We start from the raw sequence: 18,872 nt of genomic DNA, 5'->3' as shown, positions 1-18,872 counted from the left end.
CGTGGTACCTTGAATTATTTTTAGGATTTTTCTATTTTTTAGAATTCAAATTTAAAATTTGAATTTGGGCCGGTTTCTAACCGCCCGATACCGGAACCGGTCCGGGCCGGTAAGACCGGTAATCGCGGTAACCGGACCGGTTCCGACCGGTTTTTTTAACCCTGCTAACGCTTCCCACGCCGCCGGGCCGATCTCCATCGAAACGGCCGGCCGGAGCCGCCCGGGAGCGTGGAAATTTTGAAACGCGGGCGAGGCCGCCACCGCCGCGCCAAATCGAAGCCCCTCCAGATCCCACTCGACGGCCGCGCCTCCCCCCCTCCGAATCGCGCCCCCGCACAGATCCGTCCGCCTATAATACTTCCAGGAATTCCCTCCTCCCTCCCCGAGAACCGCACCGCGCGAGCGCAAATCCTACGGAGCCCTCTCGCGGGGATCGGCGATGTCGATGTCGATGGCGATGGCGGCGTCCTCCTCCTCCGTCGCCGAGGTGGCCGTGGCCGCAGCTGCAGCAGCGGCGATGGAGTCTGCTTTGCCGCACCAGCAGCAGCAGCACGAGGAGGAGGAGACGCGGCCAATGCAGGCGGGGGGCGGCGGCACCAAGAGCCGCCACCACGCCTACAGCCGCAAGGACAAGTCGCTCGGCCTCCTCTGCTCCAAGTGAGCCCCTCGCAGCCTCAGCGCATTTGGGGTTTCGTCGCAATCTCTTGAGTTGTTGTCTATCTCTGCTGTTCTGACCGAATTCTCCGTGCTGCTTCTAGCTTCGTGGTTCGCTACAACCGCGACGACGTGGAGTCCGTCGGGCTGGACGAAGCGGCCAAGAGCCTCGGCGTGGAGAGGCACCGTGAAGCGCCCCAACCCGAAGATCAAGGCTAAACCATGTATTAATTACCGAATAAGGTCTCCGGCATAATACATGTTACATCAAGTGGAGTCCAGAGTCATACAGAGCTTTATTTAACACGTACATGAGGAGTAAAGTGACAACACAAAGCTACACAGAACAACCATAGGATAACAACTAGCATAGCGACATGCAGGACTAGCTCTTCATCCATCACGGCTCCACTCGATCAGCTTGGGTGCGGACACGATCTACTCGTAGTCTTCTGGCACAAAGTCAGGATCCTCTGGAGAAAAAAATTCAACAGGGGTGAGTACAAAAGTACTCAGCAAGCTCCACCTCACCCTACGGGAGGGGAAATGACATGCACGACGCACATTGAGCACAATGCATTAGCAATGCAACTAATGGTATGCAACACATTCCCAACACAACCCACAATAGGTAGCTCACTAGTTGTCAGGACCACACCGTAGCCTGCCCATATCGTGGGCACGGACCATTCGAATGGATTATACACTCTGCAGAGGTCGTACACTGTACCCACACGCTCAGCTGTCCGAACGGACAACCGACATAGCCGACACCCAGCCGTGGTCACGCCCCAGCCCGGCCGCACAAACCCTCGGGCCCTGACCCCAATGGTCTATACCCGTAAACCATCCCTGCGACCGTCAGGCTAACCAGTGGGATTAGGCTAAGTCCGGCCCATACCGGAACCTGTGGTCGTACTAAAGTAAGCTAGGTGAGATGTCAAAACAACTCGGTCTTTATGGTTCACCAGGGCAGCAACCATCCCTCAACATGTCAACTCGAGCCTACCACCACGGTAGCACTCACCTGCCAGTCTACCACCACGGTAGCGCCGGCTCCAGCATACCCAGTTGCCCTGGTCTCAGCCAGATCCCTTCGTATCCTATTCTCAGCTCTGGATATACATGACTACTCAGATGCATGCACGAGCACACTCAATCACTCAAGTACTGGTATATGTAATCGATCCTAGACCCAGGCTACAGCTAAACGTCCTCACATGGATGCAACCGCTCACGTAGGGGTCGATGAAACTTGCCTTCGCTTTCGTACGCGGCGGCGGCGGCGGCTTCCTGCTCGCGGTACGGGTCTTCTGGCTCCTTGGCAGGCTCCTCCTCGGTCACTCCGTGATCTACGAGTGAAAACGGCACAACCGGCAAACAAACACAAGCAAGCAATAAGCTCAAATGGAGATGAAAATAGGAGGAATAGATAATATATGATTTGAGGAGAGTTTAGGAAAAAGAGTTTCGTGAAAGGAGTTGATATGAAGGAGATATTGAGTTTTCAGTATTGATTGATAGAATGATTTGGATTAAGTGCTCACGGCCAGGGGTGTTTTGGGCCTTTATTAGTGGAGTTAATGGTCGGGGGAGCTGCCTGCCATCTCACCTTGGCGCGGAACAGCTCGAGGAAGAGGGCCAACTGTTGGAGCTTCGTTTCGTGAGTGAGCTGGGCTCGGGGGGAGTGGTTCAGCTAGCGGAGTGAAGCGGCTCGGTGTGCTTGGGCTGGTGACGGGGCTCGTCACGGCCTTGCTCCTTTTATAGGCGAGGAGAGCAGCAGCGGTGTTGCGCAAGGACGGCGACGGAGTGGGCTGCGGTAGCTCGTCGTCAACGCGAACAGTGGCAGCACTGAAGGCGTGAGCGCCGAGGCGGCAGAGCCGGCGAGGGCGCTGCAGCGGTGTGGGCGAGGTAGGGACGCGGGAGTGGGCGGCACGGCATGATGTCGGTGGCTGTGCGCGGTCCCGTCGTGGGGCCGGCGTGTCGCGCGTGCGCGAGCGAGAGCGAGCGGGTAAGGCGGTTCGGCGGAAAAAATCTCGGCCGGCACTGTGCGTGGCGACCCCGATTTTTAGGGAGGTGAGTGCTGCCATGACGGGTCTTTTCAAGTTCAATGGTGTGGGTACTCTGTGGCTTCCAGGGAATGATGAAGTTATGGCAAAGGAGGTAGGCGCTGTCATGATTGTCTGGGAATTATGGCATGGTACGGTGACTTGAGAGACTTTTATGGAAACAAGATGATTTTTGTCGTAGGTGTAAGCATGCGTATGCTGGTTACTGGAGGGAACGAATGTACTATCGCAAGACAAGAGTATAAAATAGTTTACCTAGTAGTTATGTAATACCTCATATAACGTTAGTATTATTTTATGTTACTAGTTTAATTGCAACATAAGTTTTATTTTAGTGATTGTTGGAAATTGGGGTGGCCCTACTAAGTTGAGGATCTACACCAACTCACTTCAGAGTAGGTCAGCTTCTAGTTACTTAGTGTACCGGGTCCTTTTGACGGCAGAGCCGCCTTTTGCTTCCGGGAGGCAGAGCCTACCAACAGATGAAGCTGGCTTCCGGGTGACAGAGCCAACCTTCGATGAAGCCCAGACCCTTTTGTGATCCCGGGTGGCAGAGCCAACCTTCGATGGATCACAACTTATAAACTAAGTACTTAAATTTAACCGGGAGACTAACACTTATAAAGACGCTTACCTTATAGAAGCAACAAAGGATCACACACCTAGCACACTCTATCTATGCTCACTTCTACCATGCCCTTGGATGTGTGTGGGATGGAGTGGAGTAGTATGACATGGCAAGGGGTGGCACCCTCCTTATATAGGCACCCACACCCTCTTGGATGAGTGACACTTGTCACACTCTAGGAAGTTCCCTACAAATATCTAAGTCTAGAAAATTCTAAATTTTACCATGACAAGAAAATATCCAAGCTTCTTGTCTTCTTATGATTCTTGTGGAACATTCTAGAACCTTGTCATGGTGAACAAAATTATGCCATGGTTTATCCTTATTTTTATAAAACCTTCTAGAAGTTTGCATTATAAATTTCAACACTCTCCCTTAATCGTGATGAAAACTGGGATGTTACACACCGGATCTACGACATTGTCAACGTGCTCGAGAGCGTCGGGGTTAGTTCCTTCTTCTGCTTTTCTTGGGCACAATGCTGTACGGTCTGTATGGTGTGGTTCTAGTTCTGATTCAAATTCCCCTTGTGAGAAGATTCTTGTGAGGAAGGCCGAGAATCGCTACACCTGGATAGGTTTCGACGGTGTTCCAATGGCTTTGCGAGAACTCAAGGTTTGCCTCTAGTCCCCCTGTGCGATATTCCGACCGAGAACCTGTGACGGAACCGTCAAATTAAAACTCCAAATTAAACATAATTGCCATTATTTGAACATATCGGGCGCATTAGCTTAATGGTTTAATTTGGCGATCCTTTCTCAACCCATGGCCCGATCGAAACAACACCGGTAGTCCCACGCGAAGGTGGGCGCAGATGATACAAACATGACAAATACTTGAAAATACAAGGAGGTGACATACGATAATAATCAATGAGTTTTTACAAACTGGGTTCGAATACACAAATAGTTTACATAATTTACATAAATCACACCATTTTCAACTTTGCAATAGGGAGGCCCAGTTCAAACAGAAACGAACCTACACTACACTAGTGCTCAGCCTTTACACAACCGGTCAGACCGGTCTGCATGGAGCTCCCCACGTAGCCACCGGTCAGACCGGTCCACCGACCGGTCAGACCGGTCCAACAAAATCTGAGGGGCTACAACTCTACCCTTAAATGTGCCACCTGACAACTCTCTAACCTAGGAGTCTCGATCCACGACTTCCCACCCCTCTGCATCCCGATGAATAAATTTGACGCAACAAGGGAAAAATCCACGTCTGGGTGCCCTGAAATAAAAGTATGGTGGCAACAAACCCTGAGCAACTAATACTCAGCAAGACTTACCCGAACAGTGGGTATAACTTAGCCCACGTATCTAGACGTGCAAGACTTTCTGGCTGGTGGTTATTTTGCAGAAAAGCACTATAAGCGAGTTCTTATTTCCCAAGTTTTAGCTCTCATTTCTATCAATAGAATTACTAATCATCTATGATTGGCAAAACTACAACAATCAAGGTGATCAAATCATTATTTAGATATCATCAGCCCACATTTCATCTCTTCTCATTCTACTCATTTTCCTTCCTACGATGTGACCAAGAGATCAAGACTCTCATGACCGCGAGACACGGCGAATCGATTCGATTTAACCTTGCAAGGTGGACCTAACCAACACGGTACGCAAAAGCCCCGTCGGACCCCACGCACCAACCTTTCCCCTCTCCGCCTCGAACTACAGGAACCAGCCCAACGTCATATGGTCAGCCGAGCTCAACGTGAGACCACCAAAAGTAAACATATGCATCCCCAATTCTCCACGACTATTCGACTCGCCCTAGGAGTTGGGTGCGGGTTCATGTACTTTCGAAGCAAAACAGTACTCGGCTTATCGGTTTCGACTACCTCCTACTCCCGGTATGCGGCTAGTACAATTCAATCCCCGATCAGCACAACCGACAACGGAACAGTCCTTAATCGACACAGATGGGGCTACACCTTCCCCCATCAGGTCTTCCATCCCATACCTTCCATCTTGAATATAATAATTCATATACTGTAATATAAAGACATCCTATATCTCACGAGTGACAGAATTATCACTCGACTTCTATCGAGCCCTATTAAGCATAGCAGTGCTAACGACCTATTCATACTAGTATAAGGCTCAGGAAAATCTAGGGATCATGCAACTAAGGTTTCAAACAATTCCTAAACCTAATGCACAATTATTCGAGACATATATAGATGACATAATTTGAAATAATAGGATGTGTACCGGGGCTTGCCTTGAGTCTGCTGCTCAACACTCGGGTCCACTGGGCCTTGAGCCTGGTTCTTTCGCCTTTCCTCCTGGTGGGCTTGCTCTAGCGGCTCCGGTGGCTCCGCAACCACCTCGTACACAATTTCCTCCGCCGCGACTGCTACACGTATGCATATACATATGACACGAGAGAATGCATGCATGATTTATAAAATTTACAAGTAACCAATAACCAAATGAATTTCTATCTATTTTCACTAACAAACCCTGATTTAACTCACTCAGCCCTGCTAGCACCGGTCAGACCGGTATACCAAACCGGTCAGACCGGTCTGGCCTGTGTGCGACTCAAGACCAAAAATCCGGAGTATCCGGACACCTACTCGGAGTATCCGGACTCCCAAGTCCGGAGTTTCCGGGCCTAAACCCGGAATGTCTAAACCACCACAAACCCGGAGTATCCGAACCAATGACCGGACTGTTCGGACCCCTACCGGTCAGACCGGTCCCTCCGACCGATCAGACCGGTTCTACTCAGACCAAAACCTAGGATTCCTTGGCGCGGCGAAAATCGCCCACAAGTCCTTAAACCCTTCTAGGTACTAGTTCAGGGATACATTTAGACATTGTTGACCAGAGGAAATCACCTAAGATCATCTAGAAAAGGAGATCGACCATCACGAGCCTTCATACCTTGAGTGAGTTCCTCCTTGCACGAAGATCTCGAATCCCAGGCATCCGAGGAAGGGAATCGTGGAGAAGAAGCTCCCCCACGCCGGTTTGATCCTTCCTTGGCCTTGGAATCAAAGGGAGTGGGAGGTTTTGGGCTCTAGGGTTTGGGGGAGAACATGAGAGGGGGAGAGCTCGAGCAGGCGTGCTCAGCTCGCTGAGGGAGAAGTGAGTTGGTGGGGAGGGAGAGAGAGTAGTTTAAATGATGTGGGTCCGAAACCCACAAAACAGATTCAACCGGTCTGACCGGTCGCCCCGACCGGTCAGACCGGTCCGGCCCAGGCTGGCAGAAGTAGTTTTGATTTGTGGGTCTGTCGCGTAAGTTTAAATCTAATGACCATGATTAAGTTAACTACAGAGGATTAACACATGTGGTGTTACAGAACCGTATATCTATCTGAGCCGTGATTTCTGTTGTCTTGTTCTTCTCAGGAGAGGGCGTTAAGGGAGAAGTCTGGCCTGGCTCCTCTGCAAACTGATCAGCAATCTGCTTCCACTGTACGATTACATATCGACCCCTCCCATTTGAATCGATGTATCTGGTTCTAGTCCACAAATTGCAGTTCCCAACTGAAGTGTTTCTTCTCCTATGTCCTTTTGGGAAGATGTCTGACGACGAAGATGATGATAAGCTGGGCAATCCAGATGGTGATATCGAAAATGAGAAACTGAGTCAGACTGTGGACAATCCTTTTGACAAACCTGGTGCACCCCGTTGCCGGCTTAGATCTGGTACATTGATATTTGCTTCACGTTTTTAGCTCGTGGTGTTCCATTCTGTCTGCCAGGCTCAGGATTTTGATTGTTACATTTTCAGATCATAGGAAAGAGAAATCGCTTGGGTTGCGCACACAGAATTTCGTGAAGCTCTTCCTCACAATGGAGGTGAGTAATTCTTAATATCTGTATTTCTGCCGGAAAATTCATGCCAGATCATTTCATCTATATGAATTCTATACTTGGAGCAGGTCAATACGGTCTCACTTGACGAAGCTGCTAAGCTGCTCCTAGGAGAAGGCCACGAGGAGACCAACATGAGAAGTTAGTACTTCGCACTCCATTTCTAAACATGCAGTACCACCACCAATGTGCTGTCTTCATTGAATCTGATTGAGAAGGTACACTTTCGATGCTTGCTAATGATTAAGTTGCAAGATTATGGTAGCAGCTGTTTCTAACTTCCATTCTTAAACTATGGATTCCAGATACAGCAAGGGGACTCGAGAAAGCCTGCATTCCGATGGTTGGGTAGGGCAGCGATACCAAATGCAGAAAATGCTGTCACAGTTGCTGTACCCCCACCAGGGAAGACTATCTAACAAAAGAGCATTTGGGACAGATATAACTAACATGGGCGTGCATAGAAGCAATCAAGATTCGAATATACAGAAGAAAGCGAAACTGGCACAGAGTGGTGGTGACATCTTGAAGAACTGCAAATCAGTTGTGCAGAGTCGGGCTTGGACAGGGTAAAAAGAGTGGTTTTGTTTATGGTCCTTTCCACCCTGCTGGTGCAAGGAAACATGAACTTGATGGTGGTAATAAACCTGGGCCAAGGGAGAGGGCTGAGGACTGGGAGAGCCTTTCTGCTGCATTTCGACCACAGTACCAGAACCAAGGTGTGTTCCATACTTCTTTGTGCTTGTTTTGTTCCCTCCACGAAACTAGAGTTCTTTTTTGCTTCTTAAGTATTAGAATCTTGTTTCCATCTAGTTCATTTTGTTTAGTCTAGACTGATATAACTAACATTGGCGTGCATAGAAGCAATCAAGATTCGAATAAGTAGCGGTGTGAATTGGTGGTGCCCTAAGGCCAATCTCAATGGGAGAGTTATAGGAGTGTTACGACCATTAAATTTGCTGACATGACAGAGTCATTATTATGAAGAGAGGAGGGGGAGAATGTGGGAACCTCTGGTTCGGTTAATAACTGTGCAATGACACTCCCCACTCAAACTGGCCTACCACTCACCACCGAGGCACTGACCCTCTTTAGTTTAATTACACCAATTCGCAACCCCCCCCCCCTATAGCATGTCTCTGTAGCTGTAATTTTATATAATTATTAGGCATTTGAACAAGCTAATAATAGCATCTGATGGTCTTGACACAGAATCCTCTCTTTGGCTGTCTTGTCCCTAATAAACCAGAGGTCCCAGCAGGCTCCAGCCAAGACAACTAGTGTCACTTGCCAATAGTCCGTCATGACCATTTGACATTTTTACTTGTTAGCATGTTTATGCAAAATCTAACGTTAGAAGTCTGAAGTTGGACTGGAATAGTTGCTAGACATAGAATGCTCTCAGCTATATGTTACACTCAGAATTCTCCACATTTTTTTTTTCTGAATGCAGCCCTCGGTGATCTTTTTGCTCATTACGTCGAAGCGTGGAAGACGTGGTATTCTGAATTAGCTCAAGGCAGCAACATAATGCAACAACACTTCGACCAGTCTGCTGTTAACCATTTTTTGTAGGAAAGTTATAGGCTCAAGCACTGCAGTTGTTAGTGCACGCTTGAGAATTTGACCTGTACAATCTGTTAAAAGGTGGAGAAAACAAAGACATGACTTGGTGGCTTGGCCTAGGCTTCATTGTATTTACTCAATGCAGGATGTCTTTAGGCCATTTCAGGCAGAAAACGAGAGTGAAACACATCGTTATTACCTCACCTCTGGGTTCTCTTTTGTCCATTTTTGCTGTTTATGACTTTATGTGCTTACCTTTGTGGGTTCTAAAACTTTCTAACTTTCTGTCACCAATTGTGCTGCTGAAACTTCTAAGAATGCGGTATATCTTGCACATATCTGTCGGGATAGGCGATTGTACTCAAATTCCAATTCTGATACAATTACACATACTATATGATTTTTTTTGGTTGTGATCTTAATTCACTTGCCACAGTTCAGATGTTACAAAGTACAAAACAAAGAAACTCTCCTGGATTGGCCTGTGTCCAGATGATGCAAAGACAGCCGATCCAATCGTCTTGCCTGAATGAACTCAATTCCCAGGTTACCTGAAACCCTTGCCTATATTGTCTACTATACATTACTGCCTGAAAGCGATTGATGCTGACCAGTTCATGCAAAAAGATGAGGTTTATAATTTTGCATAAATAGATCTGAACAAAATAGTGCTTTGCCCAATCACTATCATGCGCTAAGATGCTTTGACCCAGCCAGCGCTGGAAAAATGCTACGAAAAGGATGGTTGATGTGGACAAATTGTTCCGAGTGATTGGCCCCTCGCCGTTGCTTGGGTTGTCCAATTTAAATGTTTAGTTGGCTACTTGGCTTTGCTTTGGTTGCCTAATAATTTAACCAAATATTCCCCAACGTCATCGAAAGCAACACTATATCCAACAACCTATTCATCATAATTACTTCGATTATGGAAGTCATCCCAACTACAAAGCTTTTCCCTTGGCTAAGATATAACTCCAACTTTGAGCATACCACTTCGGCAATATCAAGCTCAACTGCTTTGGCCCTAAGTAAACTTCAGATCTTGGCGAATTAAGAAAGTTATAATCTGTCTGCAGCCGCTTGCCTGCATGTGTTATTTGTTTGCCATGACAATTTGTTTTTTAAAAAAAAACTGCTAAGACAAATGGGTATATTGTCGGGATCCAATCATAATTCTGCCAGCCAAGCAATATTTTATAATCGTCCAATTAGTGGGAGATCAGGAACCAAACGAAAATGATATTAAAAGGCTCATCAGATGCGCTTGTTCTTTTCAAATAAAATCCTGTTGTCAATTGTCTTCTGATCAATTTTCAACCATACTACTCGTATTGCAAATCTCATCAGAGTTTATTATTCAGCCAAACTCGCGGAACCAATTAAATTACAGCATCGCGCACGTCTGCACGGGAGCAATCTGCGGTCTGCGGTCTGCGGTCTGCGCCGCCAGCCCGCCAAGCCCAGCAGCTGCAGGCCGAACAAATGCCAACCAGCCCCCGTTCATAAAAACGCAACAACTCTTCCACGAATAAAATCTCTCGTCTATCTCCTTCCTCCTCCCTCCCTTCCCCACCCACCCATCCACCTCGCCGCGCCGCCTCCACCCCGAAACCCTAGCGGATCGTCGCCATGGCCGCGGCCGCGCTCCTCCGCCGCCTCCCCGCCGCGCGGGCCCCGGCCACGGCCTTCATGGCGGCGCGACCGATCTCCGACTCCACGGCCGCGCTCACCATCGAGACGTCCGTCCCCTTCACCTCCCACCTCGTCGACCCGCCCTCCCGCGACGTGACCACCACCCCCGCCGAGCTCATGACCTTCTTCCGCGACATGTCCGTCATGCGCCGCATGGAGATCGCCGCCGACTCCCTCTACAAGGCCAAGCTCATCCGCGGTTTCTGCCACCTCTACGACGGCCAGGAGGCCGTCGCCGTCGGCATGGAGGCGGCCATCACCCGCTCCGACTCCATCATCACCGCCTACCGCGACCACTGCATCTACCTCGCCCGCGGAGGGGATCTCGTCTCCGCCTTCGCCGAGCTCATGGGCCGCGAGGCCGGCTGCTCCCGCGGCAAGGGCGGATCCATGCATTTCTATAAGAAGGATGCCAATTTCTACGGTGGGCACGGCATCGTCGGCGCGCAGGTGCCCCTCGGATGCGGCCTCGCCTTCGCGCAGAAGTACAAGAAGGAGGACACCGCTACTTTCGCGCTCTATGGTGACGGTGCGGCTAACCAGGGACAGCTCTTTGAGGCGCTCAACATTTCGGCCCTTTGGAAGCTGCCTGCCATATTGGTTTGCGAGAACAACCATTGTGAGTTCGTGCATCAATTCTGAGAATCGGGGTACATCGTGACAAATTTGATTGTTCGTCTGGTGTGAACTGATATGGTTTTGATTTCTGTTGTGTAGATGGTATGGGAACAGCGGAGTGGAGGGCAGCAAAGAGCCCTGCCTACTACAAGCGTGGTGACTATGTGCCTGGATTGAAGGTCATTCTGAATAATTTTTGTGTTTGTTCGTGTGATGAACTTGATTTCTGATTCGCTTGATTGATTATGGTCGTTTTTATATGGAGCACTGGACTCTATAGATTCTCTGCATGGTACCCTTTAGTTGCTGAAGTGGGTATTCCTTGATCAAAGGATACACCAGAGTTAGGATGGCATTTCTGCACATGCTAGTTGTTCCAGTCTCTTCAATTGTTTATTCTAACTACCTAACACCAATTTTAGTGTGACCTGAGTAAATATAGTTGTGGATGGAAGCTATATTGTTCCTTTTAAGTGTAAAAATGCGTTTTGTATCAATTTATATAATAACTATAAAATGTTGATGTATCGTGTATGCTTCCTCCTCTTCCCCCATTTTGACTGCTGCTCCGAGCCTCTGACTGTAGGGGGATAGCTCAAGCTAGGATTTCATGTTGATGTTACCTAGTTTTTGCTACTAACATAACTAAATTATATTCGGTGCAGGTTGATGGAATGGATGTTCTTGCTGTGAAGCAAGCCTGCAAATTCGCAAAGGAGCATGCTGTTGCCAATGGTCCAATTGTGAGTACTATGAATCTTTGCTGCTTTCTGTTATTTGGATTTTGGATGCACAACTTGTAGAACTGTTAGGGGTTTCGGCTTAGGCTTGGCTGTTTTGATGTTGCTAGTTATTTGACATATTTTAGTTAAATTCACATGAAGAACTCGTGTTGTTAGACCATAATTAACTCAGTAGCCCTGCATCCACGTTTGTTGTGCTTGGAAAACATAATGTTTATACATAATGCAGTGTATACAGTATCTTTTCAAAGGTACCCACTCACTAATTATTTTTTAATGATATCGGAAAAATTATTTGCAATACCCAATACTCCAGCTAATTTATAGTTCAGTGCTACTGGGCTTTGCTATTATTGAATCTTCGCTCACGTTTGTCTATGTACGGCAACAATTCCAACAATGCAGGGTTTCTTTAAAAAATTATACTAAAGAAATTATATGCAAATAAAACAACAATTTATGTAGGCCATGTTTCAAGTCATTTTACCTAACACATGAGTGTCATGATTTCTGATCAAAGCTGTTGTAGAATTGACCTTTGTTCACCTGTGAAATATGAAAATAACTCTATTGTGATGTTTGTGTTGTTGGCTTGTTGCCCTAGCTCCTAGGGGCTTGGCAAATCTATCCTGATTAGGTTGCCTAGTGCACGAGGCACTGATTTGCCTTGCGCCTAGAACTTTTGTTATGCTCACCTACAATGTGCTGCTCTGCTAGATAAGGTGCATTAAGTAGTTGATATAAGTGCATGTTCTCAAGTGTTGTTTATGATAAATTGCAGGCATTTTTGTGTGCTCATAATTATTTCATTTCACATGCTGAATGATGGTGTTACTAAAACGCCCTTATTTATGTATTTAGGTTCTTGAGATGGATACCTACAGGTACCATGGCCACTCTATGTCAGATCCTGGAAGCACTTACCGCAGCAGGGATGAGATTTCAGGTGTAAGACAGGTAAAGATATTTTGATCTTTCAATTTGGAATTGAAGTCATGCTATAGTGAATTTCAACTAACTGTGTTACAATATAATCAGGAGCGTGACCCAATTGAGAGGGTAAGAAAGTTGATCTATGCTCATGATCTGGCAACTCCTGCTGAGCTCAAGGTACAGGAATAAGGATATTTTTATAAGGGCAATAATAAATAGCAAAATGTTACTTCAATCGGTTCATGTTCTAGTTTTTAACATACTTATTATCTCAGGATATGGAGAAAGAAATCAGGAAACAAGTTGATGATGCCATTGCTAAAGCAAAGGTCCCATTGCATTCAGATACGCTTTTGTAGTTTTCTTGCTTCAAATTGTTTATGCTTACCACTGCATATGCTCTTGTCGATATCTACAGGAAAGTTCTATGCCCGGCGCTTCTGAGCTCTTCACAAATGTTTATAAGAAGGGCTTTGGTGTGGAGGTAAGTTGTTGTCAAATCTGTTTCATCTAGATACTTTTAACAAAAACTAATCTCATTTGAAGTGTGCATAACATAACACCTAACTTGCATTTGCAATGTCAACGGAGCCTTTTGTCCCAAGCAAGTTTGTGTAGGTTATAGCGCCAGCTTACATTTCTTAAAATTAGCTGCATTCACTTAAATATGTGAGCTGCGATGGCGTCTGGGCTGATATCTTCCTTGCTGTCCATGTGTTTGCACTAGTAGGTAGGGTATTTATAAGGTATAAGGAGTTGAATTTCTGCAGCCTGTATTTTCTAATGGTGCTTCTATAGTACTATGTTGAACTATTTAAGATGGGAGTTTCAATGGCTAAAGCTACATAATTGAAATGTTTTGCTGATAGTGTGTCTCTTTTGAGAACTCTAGTACTACAACTACCTCCAGCTACAAAATCTTGCTGTTTCTGACATAGGCATAGCCTTGAAATGCAACCTTGATCACCAATTTCGATTGTGTAATATTATTATGAATGTGCTTCGTGTCTCCATTATGAATATTTAAGATGTTCATAGTCAAAATTTTAAAAGTTTGGTTGAAGGTATGCGGTATGCCCATGTTTACAGTTTTTATGACCAGAAAGTGGTACTATTCGTCCCATTATATTAGTAGTGATTATTCTGTTTTTACAAGAAACTCAACAAGTGTGTGAACTGGTGGGTTTTGTTTAATCTGTTGATGCTATCATCATACTACTACAAATTGCACTTTTTGATCATATGGTGCCAGTTTTGACCTTGATTCTTTTTGTCTGTGCAGTCATTTGGGCCAGACAGGAAGGAGTTGAGAGCTTCCCTTCCATAGGCTGGCAACAAGATGGGGCATTAGCCGCAATATGATATGCTAGCCAGGAGAAATAAATATTGACGAAGAAGACACCTCAGGCATTGCTCGAATTTTTTGTTGGGAAAGGAACCTGTATAGAGATGCGTTGTCAGGAGGATCAGCTTCTTTGTTTTGCTTCATTTTTTTTCCGTTTTCTACAATTCAGTCTAACTGCTAATGGGTGGCTTCTTATTGAAGCTAGAAATTTGGCCCGCAAATTGGTCTGTTCCAATGAAAGTGAAACTCAGGTTGGGGATATAATTTGCTCACGTCTATCTTACGCTTGGGGCTAACTTGCCCAGCACTTAATTCTGTTCGGAAAAGATGTTCAATCAATTGCTTTACCTGCTGCGGTAACTTGCATGACAGTAGAGTGCGCTTTTGAATTTTTTTTTTGATCGGACCATAGAGCTTATTTGGTACTTGCTGTCGAAAACTGGCGGTGCGGAGACTCTGCAAATTGAGGACATGGTGGAAACGGCCCAGCTCGGGCTTGCTCATTATTGAGGCCCTTCGTTCAGTTGAAGTGGGCCTTTCGGACGATTTGTTTGGGGCTGAGTCGCTGAGATCTGAGATCTGCCACGTTTTTTTGTGTGGAAATCTATATATCTTCTAGAAGATTTTTTTTCTTATACACCTTCCATTATTTGAGATGCGTGCAACCCTAGTTGGATAGTTACGATTTACTGAGCGTACACTATCTAAGCACCAGAACCCCACGTGAGGAGCAGCGGACCGCAGCGTTACTTGAGCGCAGAGGTATGGGTGTGGACACGTGTCGCATCAAAGTGGGGGAGGCGGACTGAAAGCAAAAGGAATTCAAAACTTAAAATAAAAATTTCTCTTAAACTATATATCCGATTTAAAAACCGCTTGCACATTTATGTTAATTAGAATTAATGCAATAAAATGAGATCCAATAAGTTATTTTCAATTTGTTATCTTAACATTTCAACATTTTAGTATACTAGTTGAACATTTTTAATATACCATTTCAACATTTGTAACATTCAATTTCAACATATTTTTAGAAAATGTTGACTTTTTCCCCAAGTTGTTGAATGTGGTTTTTTAAATTGTTGAACTAGTTAGATGAAAATGTTGAATACCACATTATAAAAATTCGTGTAGGAAAACAAAGTGAAATATAAAAGAATACAACCCCTAGTTGCTCACAGAAGTGCAGTGCGGACCGTCTACTTTGTGGCTCTCTGTTGTGCACGAATGCGCACTACAGGCTTGTCTTTTGTATATTTTATTTCTAGTATCGAAGTGGGCTGTGCTTTCCAGGATACATGGGCCGCGACGGGCTTTGCGATACGAAGCTTATTGGTCTTCCGGAGCCCCCATTTGTGTGTGCGCCCAAGCCTGCACGGCCGAAACCGATTCGCTGCTCGGCCGTGGCAGGGGTGCATGCGATATTTTGCTTATGGTCGCACATGCGCGCCATACAAATCATCAGTAAGATCGAAATCTTCACGTGTTTGCACGTTAGTTAGGGAGGACACTTGAAAACGCAGCACGTAGAGTACGAAATACTGTACGAACCAGTTGAAGTACTCTGTAATTCTCAACCAATCCGATCCTTGTACGTAGAAAGTAGCCGTTGAGCCGTCGAAGCTTGCACGTACGCTAGAGAGCGCGAATCGTGAACACTTGCGCGATCCGAGGCTCTACCGCCTCTGGGATCAAACTCCAGGTCGTCGTCTTCGTCGCGCACCGCCTGGCGCGACCCGTTCAAAGTCCAGAGGCACACGCCGCCCCGCTGCATCTGCATCGCGATCAGCCGCGTACCGGCTCGCTCAACGGGATCAGCCCTCAGGTGTATGTACGTACACGACGCCGGTGTGCGGCCGTCGCTGTACTCGCGTCTCGGCCTCGGCCGCCTGACCGCTCACGCGCACGGGCCGGGAGCCGTCAGATGCGATACCTTTTCCACCGTTCCCCGACACCGACCGACCGCATCCCGTGCGCCGCCGTGCCTCCGGCGGCGGCACGCGTGTCTCGGCGGACACGCGCCAGCGCGACGCGTGCGGCGAGCGCGTCTGGCGCCGGTTGGCTCGTAACTTCGCATGAATGGGAGAGTGCTAGTGCTACTTCCGAACTACTATACTGCTGTCCCATGCGGCGCGGCGAACGGACTTGGCTGCTCGGGGACGAAACGAGCGACGGCTTCGCGGCAGCTAGCTGCCAGGTGCCGGCCTCGTAGGCAGTCAGCAGCACGACCCTCGCAGCGGCATGACGACACGCCGGCGTCACTACTGCGCGAGAGCCCCTCGGCGATTCGTGGCCCTACCAGGCTGCCACTACGAAGCAGAAGCACGCCAACGAACGGCGTCGGTGCAAAGGAGGAGGACCGCGCCGAGGCTCCTCTCCTGCGCTCGGGCACATTCTGAAGCCCTCCCTCCTGAGCAGCCAGCACAGCGCATCTGATGCGTAACCAAATCCAAATAGGCAAACACTTTGGCTGATAAGGAGAGACAGGGAAAAGGGCTAGCAATTCCTTGCCCCTCTCGTCAGCGACGAGCTTTTTGGCGCGCATCTGCCCTGTATTCCGTGCTTGCAGTACAAAAATTCCCATGAGAAATCTTTGCTGGCGCGTAAACCCACCACACGCATGCACGACTTGCAGTTCCAGGAGCAGAGGAGCTCCTCCCTGTCTGCCGACGGTCGCGCACGCGAAGCAGTCAATTGCTTGCACCGTTCCCACGAGACCGACGGACTCTGTTGGTTTTCTGGTCCAATCGGAGCAGAGGAGCGCGCAAGGGAAAGAACCTTCCAGGCACGGGCCACGGCCGCCCCCACGCGCACGCCGCCTCGCCTGTGTAGTCTGGACACATTTGGTGGCCTGGCCGCCTGGGGCTGGGGCCAGAAGAAACCCGGAATGTTCAACACGAGTACACGCCCCCCCCCCCCCCCCGGTGATGCACCAGTCACCCACGGCGCAGATCACGGTCAGGAACAGAAGATCCTTTCGATTGGTTGATCTGTTGATCTCAGGCTTGGTGCGACACGGCAGCCTCCTAATGCAGAGCCGCTTGTGCAGCTGCTGCGGTTTGATCTGGCTTCGTCCTCTTCCATTCTCGCCAAGCTTTGGATGCTTTCCTAGTCCGATCGCTGTGAGCGTCCGTATCTCGCTACGTGTTGAACTCTCTCAGGCCGACGCGGTCGCTGTCCGTGCCTGAAAGCCGAAACGACCGAGCCGTTCGCAAGTTTCTTTTTTTCCAAGATCCACCGTGTTCTCTCGTCAAGCAGCCCCGTCCTGGTTCCGGCAAAATTTTCTCGATGTTCTGCTGCTCGGGACGCACACCTGGTTCCGGCAAAAATTTCTCTTGCTTTCGCGTTAAGGCTTGGGTTTTGACTCCCAGCCGCGACCAGGGTTTTCCCATGGCCCCGTGCTCATCATGTCAAGGTCAGGTCGTTTTACTACCGGTTGCTGACGAAGCAGACGTCTCAGGCCAGCGGCCGAGCTGTCCGGCGACACCAGACTTCCCGTGCACCGCCTTTTTTCTCGAGTGGCAAATTGCAACTAAAAAAACTTGATTGATGAGACAGGGACGCTGGTGATCGATTAGTACGGGGAATAGGTACGATAACTTGCTGGTTTGAATCGGTAAACTGAAACTGAGGTCTATAATACTACAGCGGTGACAATGATACCGACGATGTGATGAGACGATGGGTACGGTGTGAGATTGTTTCCAATCCTGGTGACGGAGACAATCCCAGTTGCGTATTTTTTTTCATCACGACCGGTTCACAGCTTGACGCGCAGTGAGCAAGAGCAACTCTAGTAGGGGAGCAAATGAGTTTCTATATGAAAATTTAGTCGGTGGACATAAAAGATCAATCTCTAGCAGTGTGAGCAAATAAACTGCCATTTTGGTAGGTCTTCCAAATTTCTCACCCCCCAAATTTGGTGGCCCTCTATTTGGGCTGCCAATTGTTGGAAGCCCAATTTACTCAGGCTGCTGGAGTGGGGGTCTATATTTGAGTTAGTAAAATTTAGAAATGGGTTTCTAAATAAACATTTGCTCACTCAAATTTAGAAGTTCTACTGGAATTGCTCTAAGGACGGAGAAATTGGGAACCTGTTACTCCTCAGCACCGGGAAAGAAAATTGCTTACCTTCCGGTTATCGGAAGTCAAAATCAGCAACGAGACACCTCAAACTCAAAGCAAACCCGGCACCAACGACGACGTGCACACTGTTTTTGTGTTTGGCCGCACGACTGCTAATCTGTCACCGCAACGCACAGTGCACTGCAGAACGAAAGAAGGCTACTCAGATGACACCTTTTCGAGACGTAACACATCATCATCATACGAGCAAACAACCTTTTTTTAGTACAGGTAACTAAGTGATTAAGAGGCATATCCAGCGGCGGATCTAGGGGGGCTGGGGGCTCCAGCCCCTCTAACAGCAGTTAATTACACTTAAATCACTGCAGCAAGAGTCCCAAATCACCATTAAATCTTCACACAAATCAATATCTTCATTGTGTCAACCCCTTTGTCTTCCATCCTGCATCCGCCACTGGGCATATCCATTCACGGACACGAGCCATTACCGGCAAAGCAAAAACCGGGTGCGGTTAGCTTATCCCTTGTCAGGCTCGTCATCATGCACAAAGCAATGGACGACGTGGTTACTGCGAGGCGCACGCAGCAAATTAAAGCTCCGACAGAGGGGCCGTTTAGTTCCCAAAAATTTTCATCTCCCCTTTAAACATATGTATGAAGCACTAAATGTAATTAAATAACAAAACTAATTACACAGTT

At 47.6% G+C, this 18,872-nt stretch overlaps 1 protein-coding gene and 1 pseudogene across 1 annotated transcript; both read left to right on the top strand.

Moving 5' to 3' along the window:
• Window positions 1-177: 177 nt before the first annotated feature.
• LOC120641230 lies at window positions 178-8,959 on the top strand (annotated as a pseudogene).
• Window positions 8,960-10,291: 1,332 nt separating this feature from the next.
• LOC120641221 (pyruvate dehydrogenase E1 component subunit alpha-1, mitochondrial) lies at window positions 10,292-14,363 on the top strand. Its single transcript, XM_039917254.1, has 8 exons — window positions 10,292-11,067; window positions 11,166-11,245; window positions 11,732-11,809; window positions 12,671-12,766; window positions 12,848-12,919; window positions 13,018-13,071; window positions 13,161-13,226; window positions 14,025-14,363. Exons 1-8 carry the CDS (start codon window positions 10,386-10,388, stop codon window positions 14,067-14,069), a joined length of 1,173 nt encoding a protein of 390 aa, XP_039773188.1. The 5' UTR covers window positions 10,292-10,385; the 3' UTR covers window positions 14,070-14,363.
• Window positions 14,364-18,872: the final 4,509 nt, after the last annotated feature.

This window comes from Panicum virgatum, chromosome 1K (genome assembly GCF_016808335.1).
Source record: "Panicum virgatum strain AP13 chromosome 1K, P.virgatum_v5, whole genome shotgun sequence".
Taxonomy (NCBI): Eukaryota; Viridiplantae; Streptophyta; class Magnoliopsida; order Poales; family Poaceae; genus Panicum; species Panicum virgatum.
Note: the sequence above shows the minus strand (reverse complement) of the source record. Positions and strands in the feature narration are given on the sequence as shown.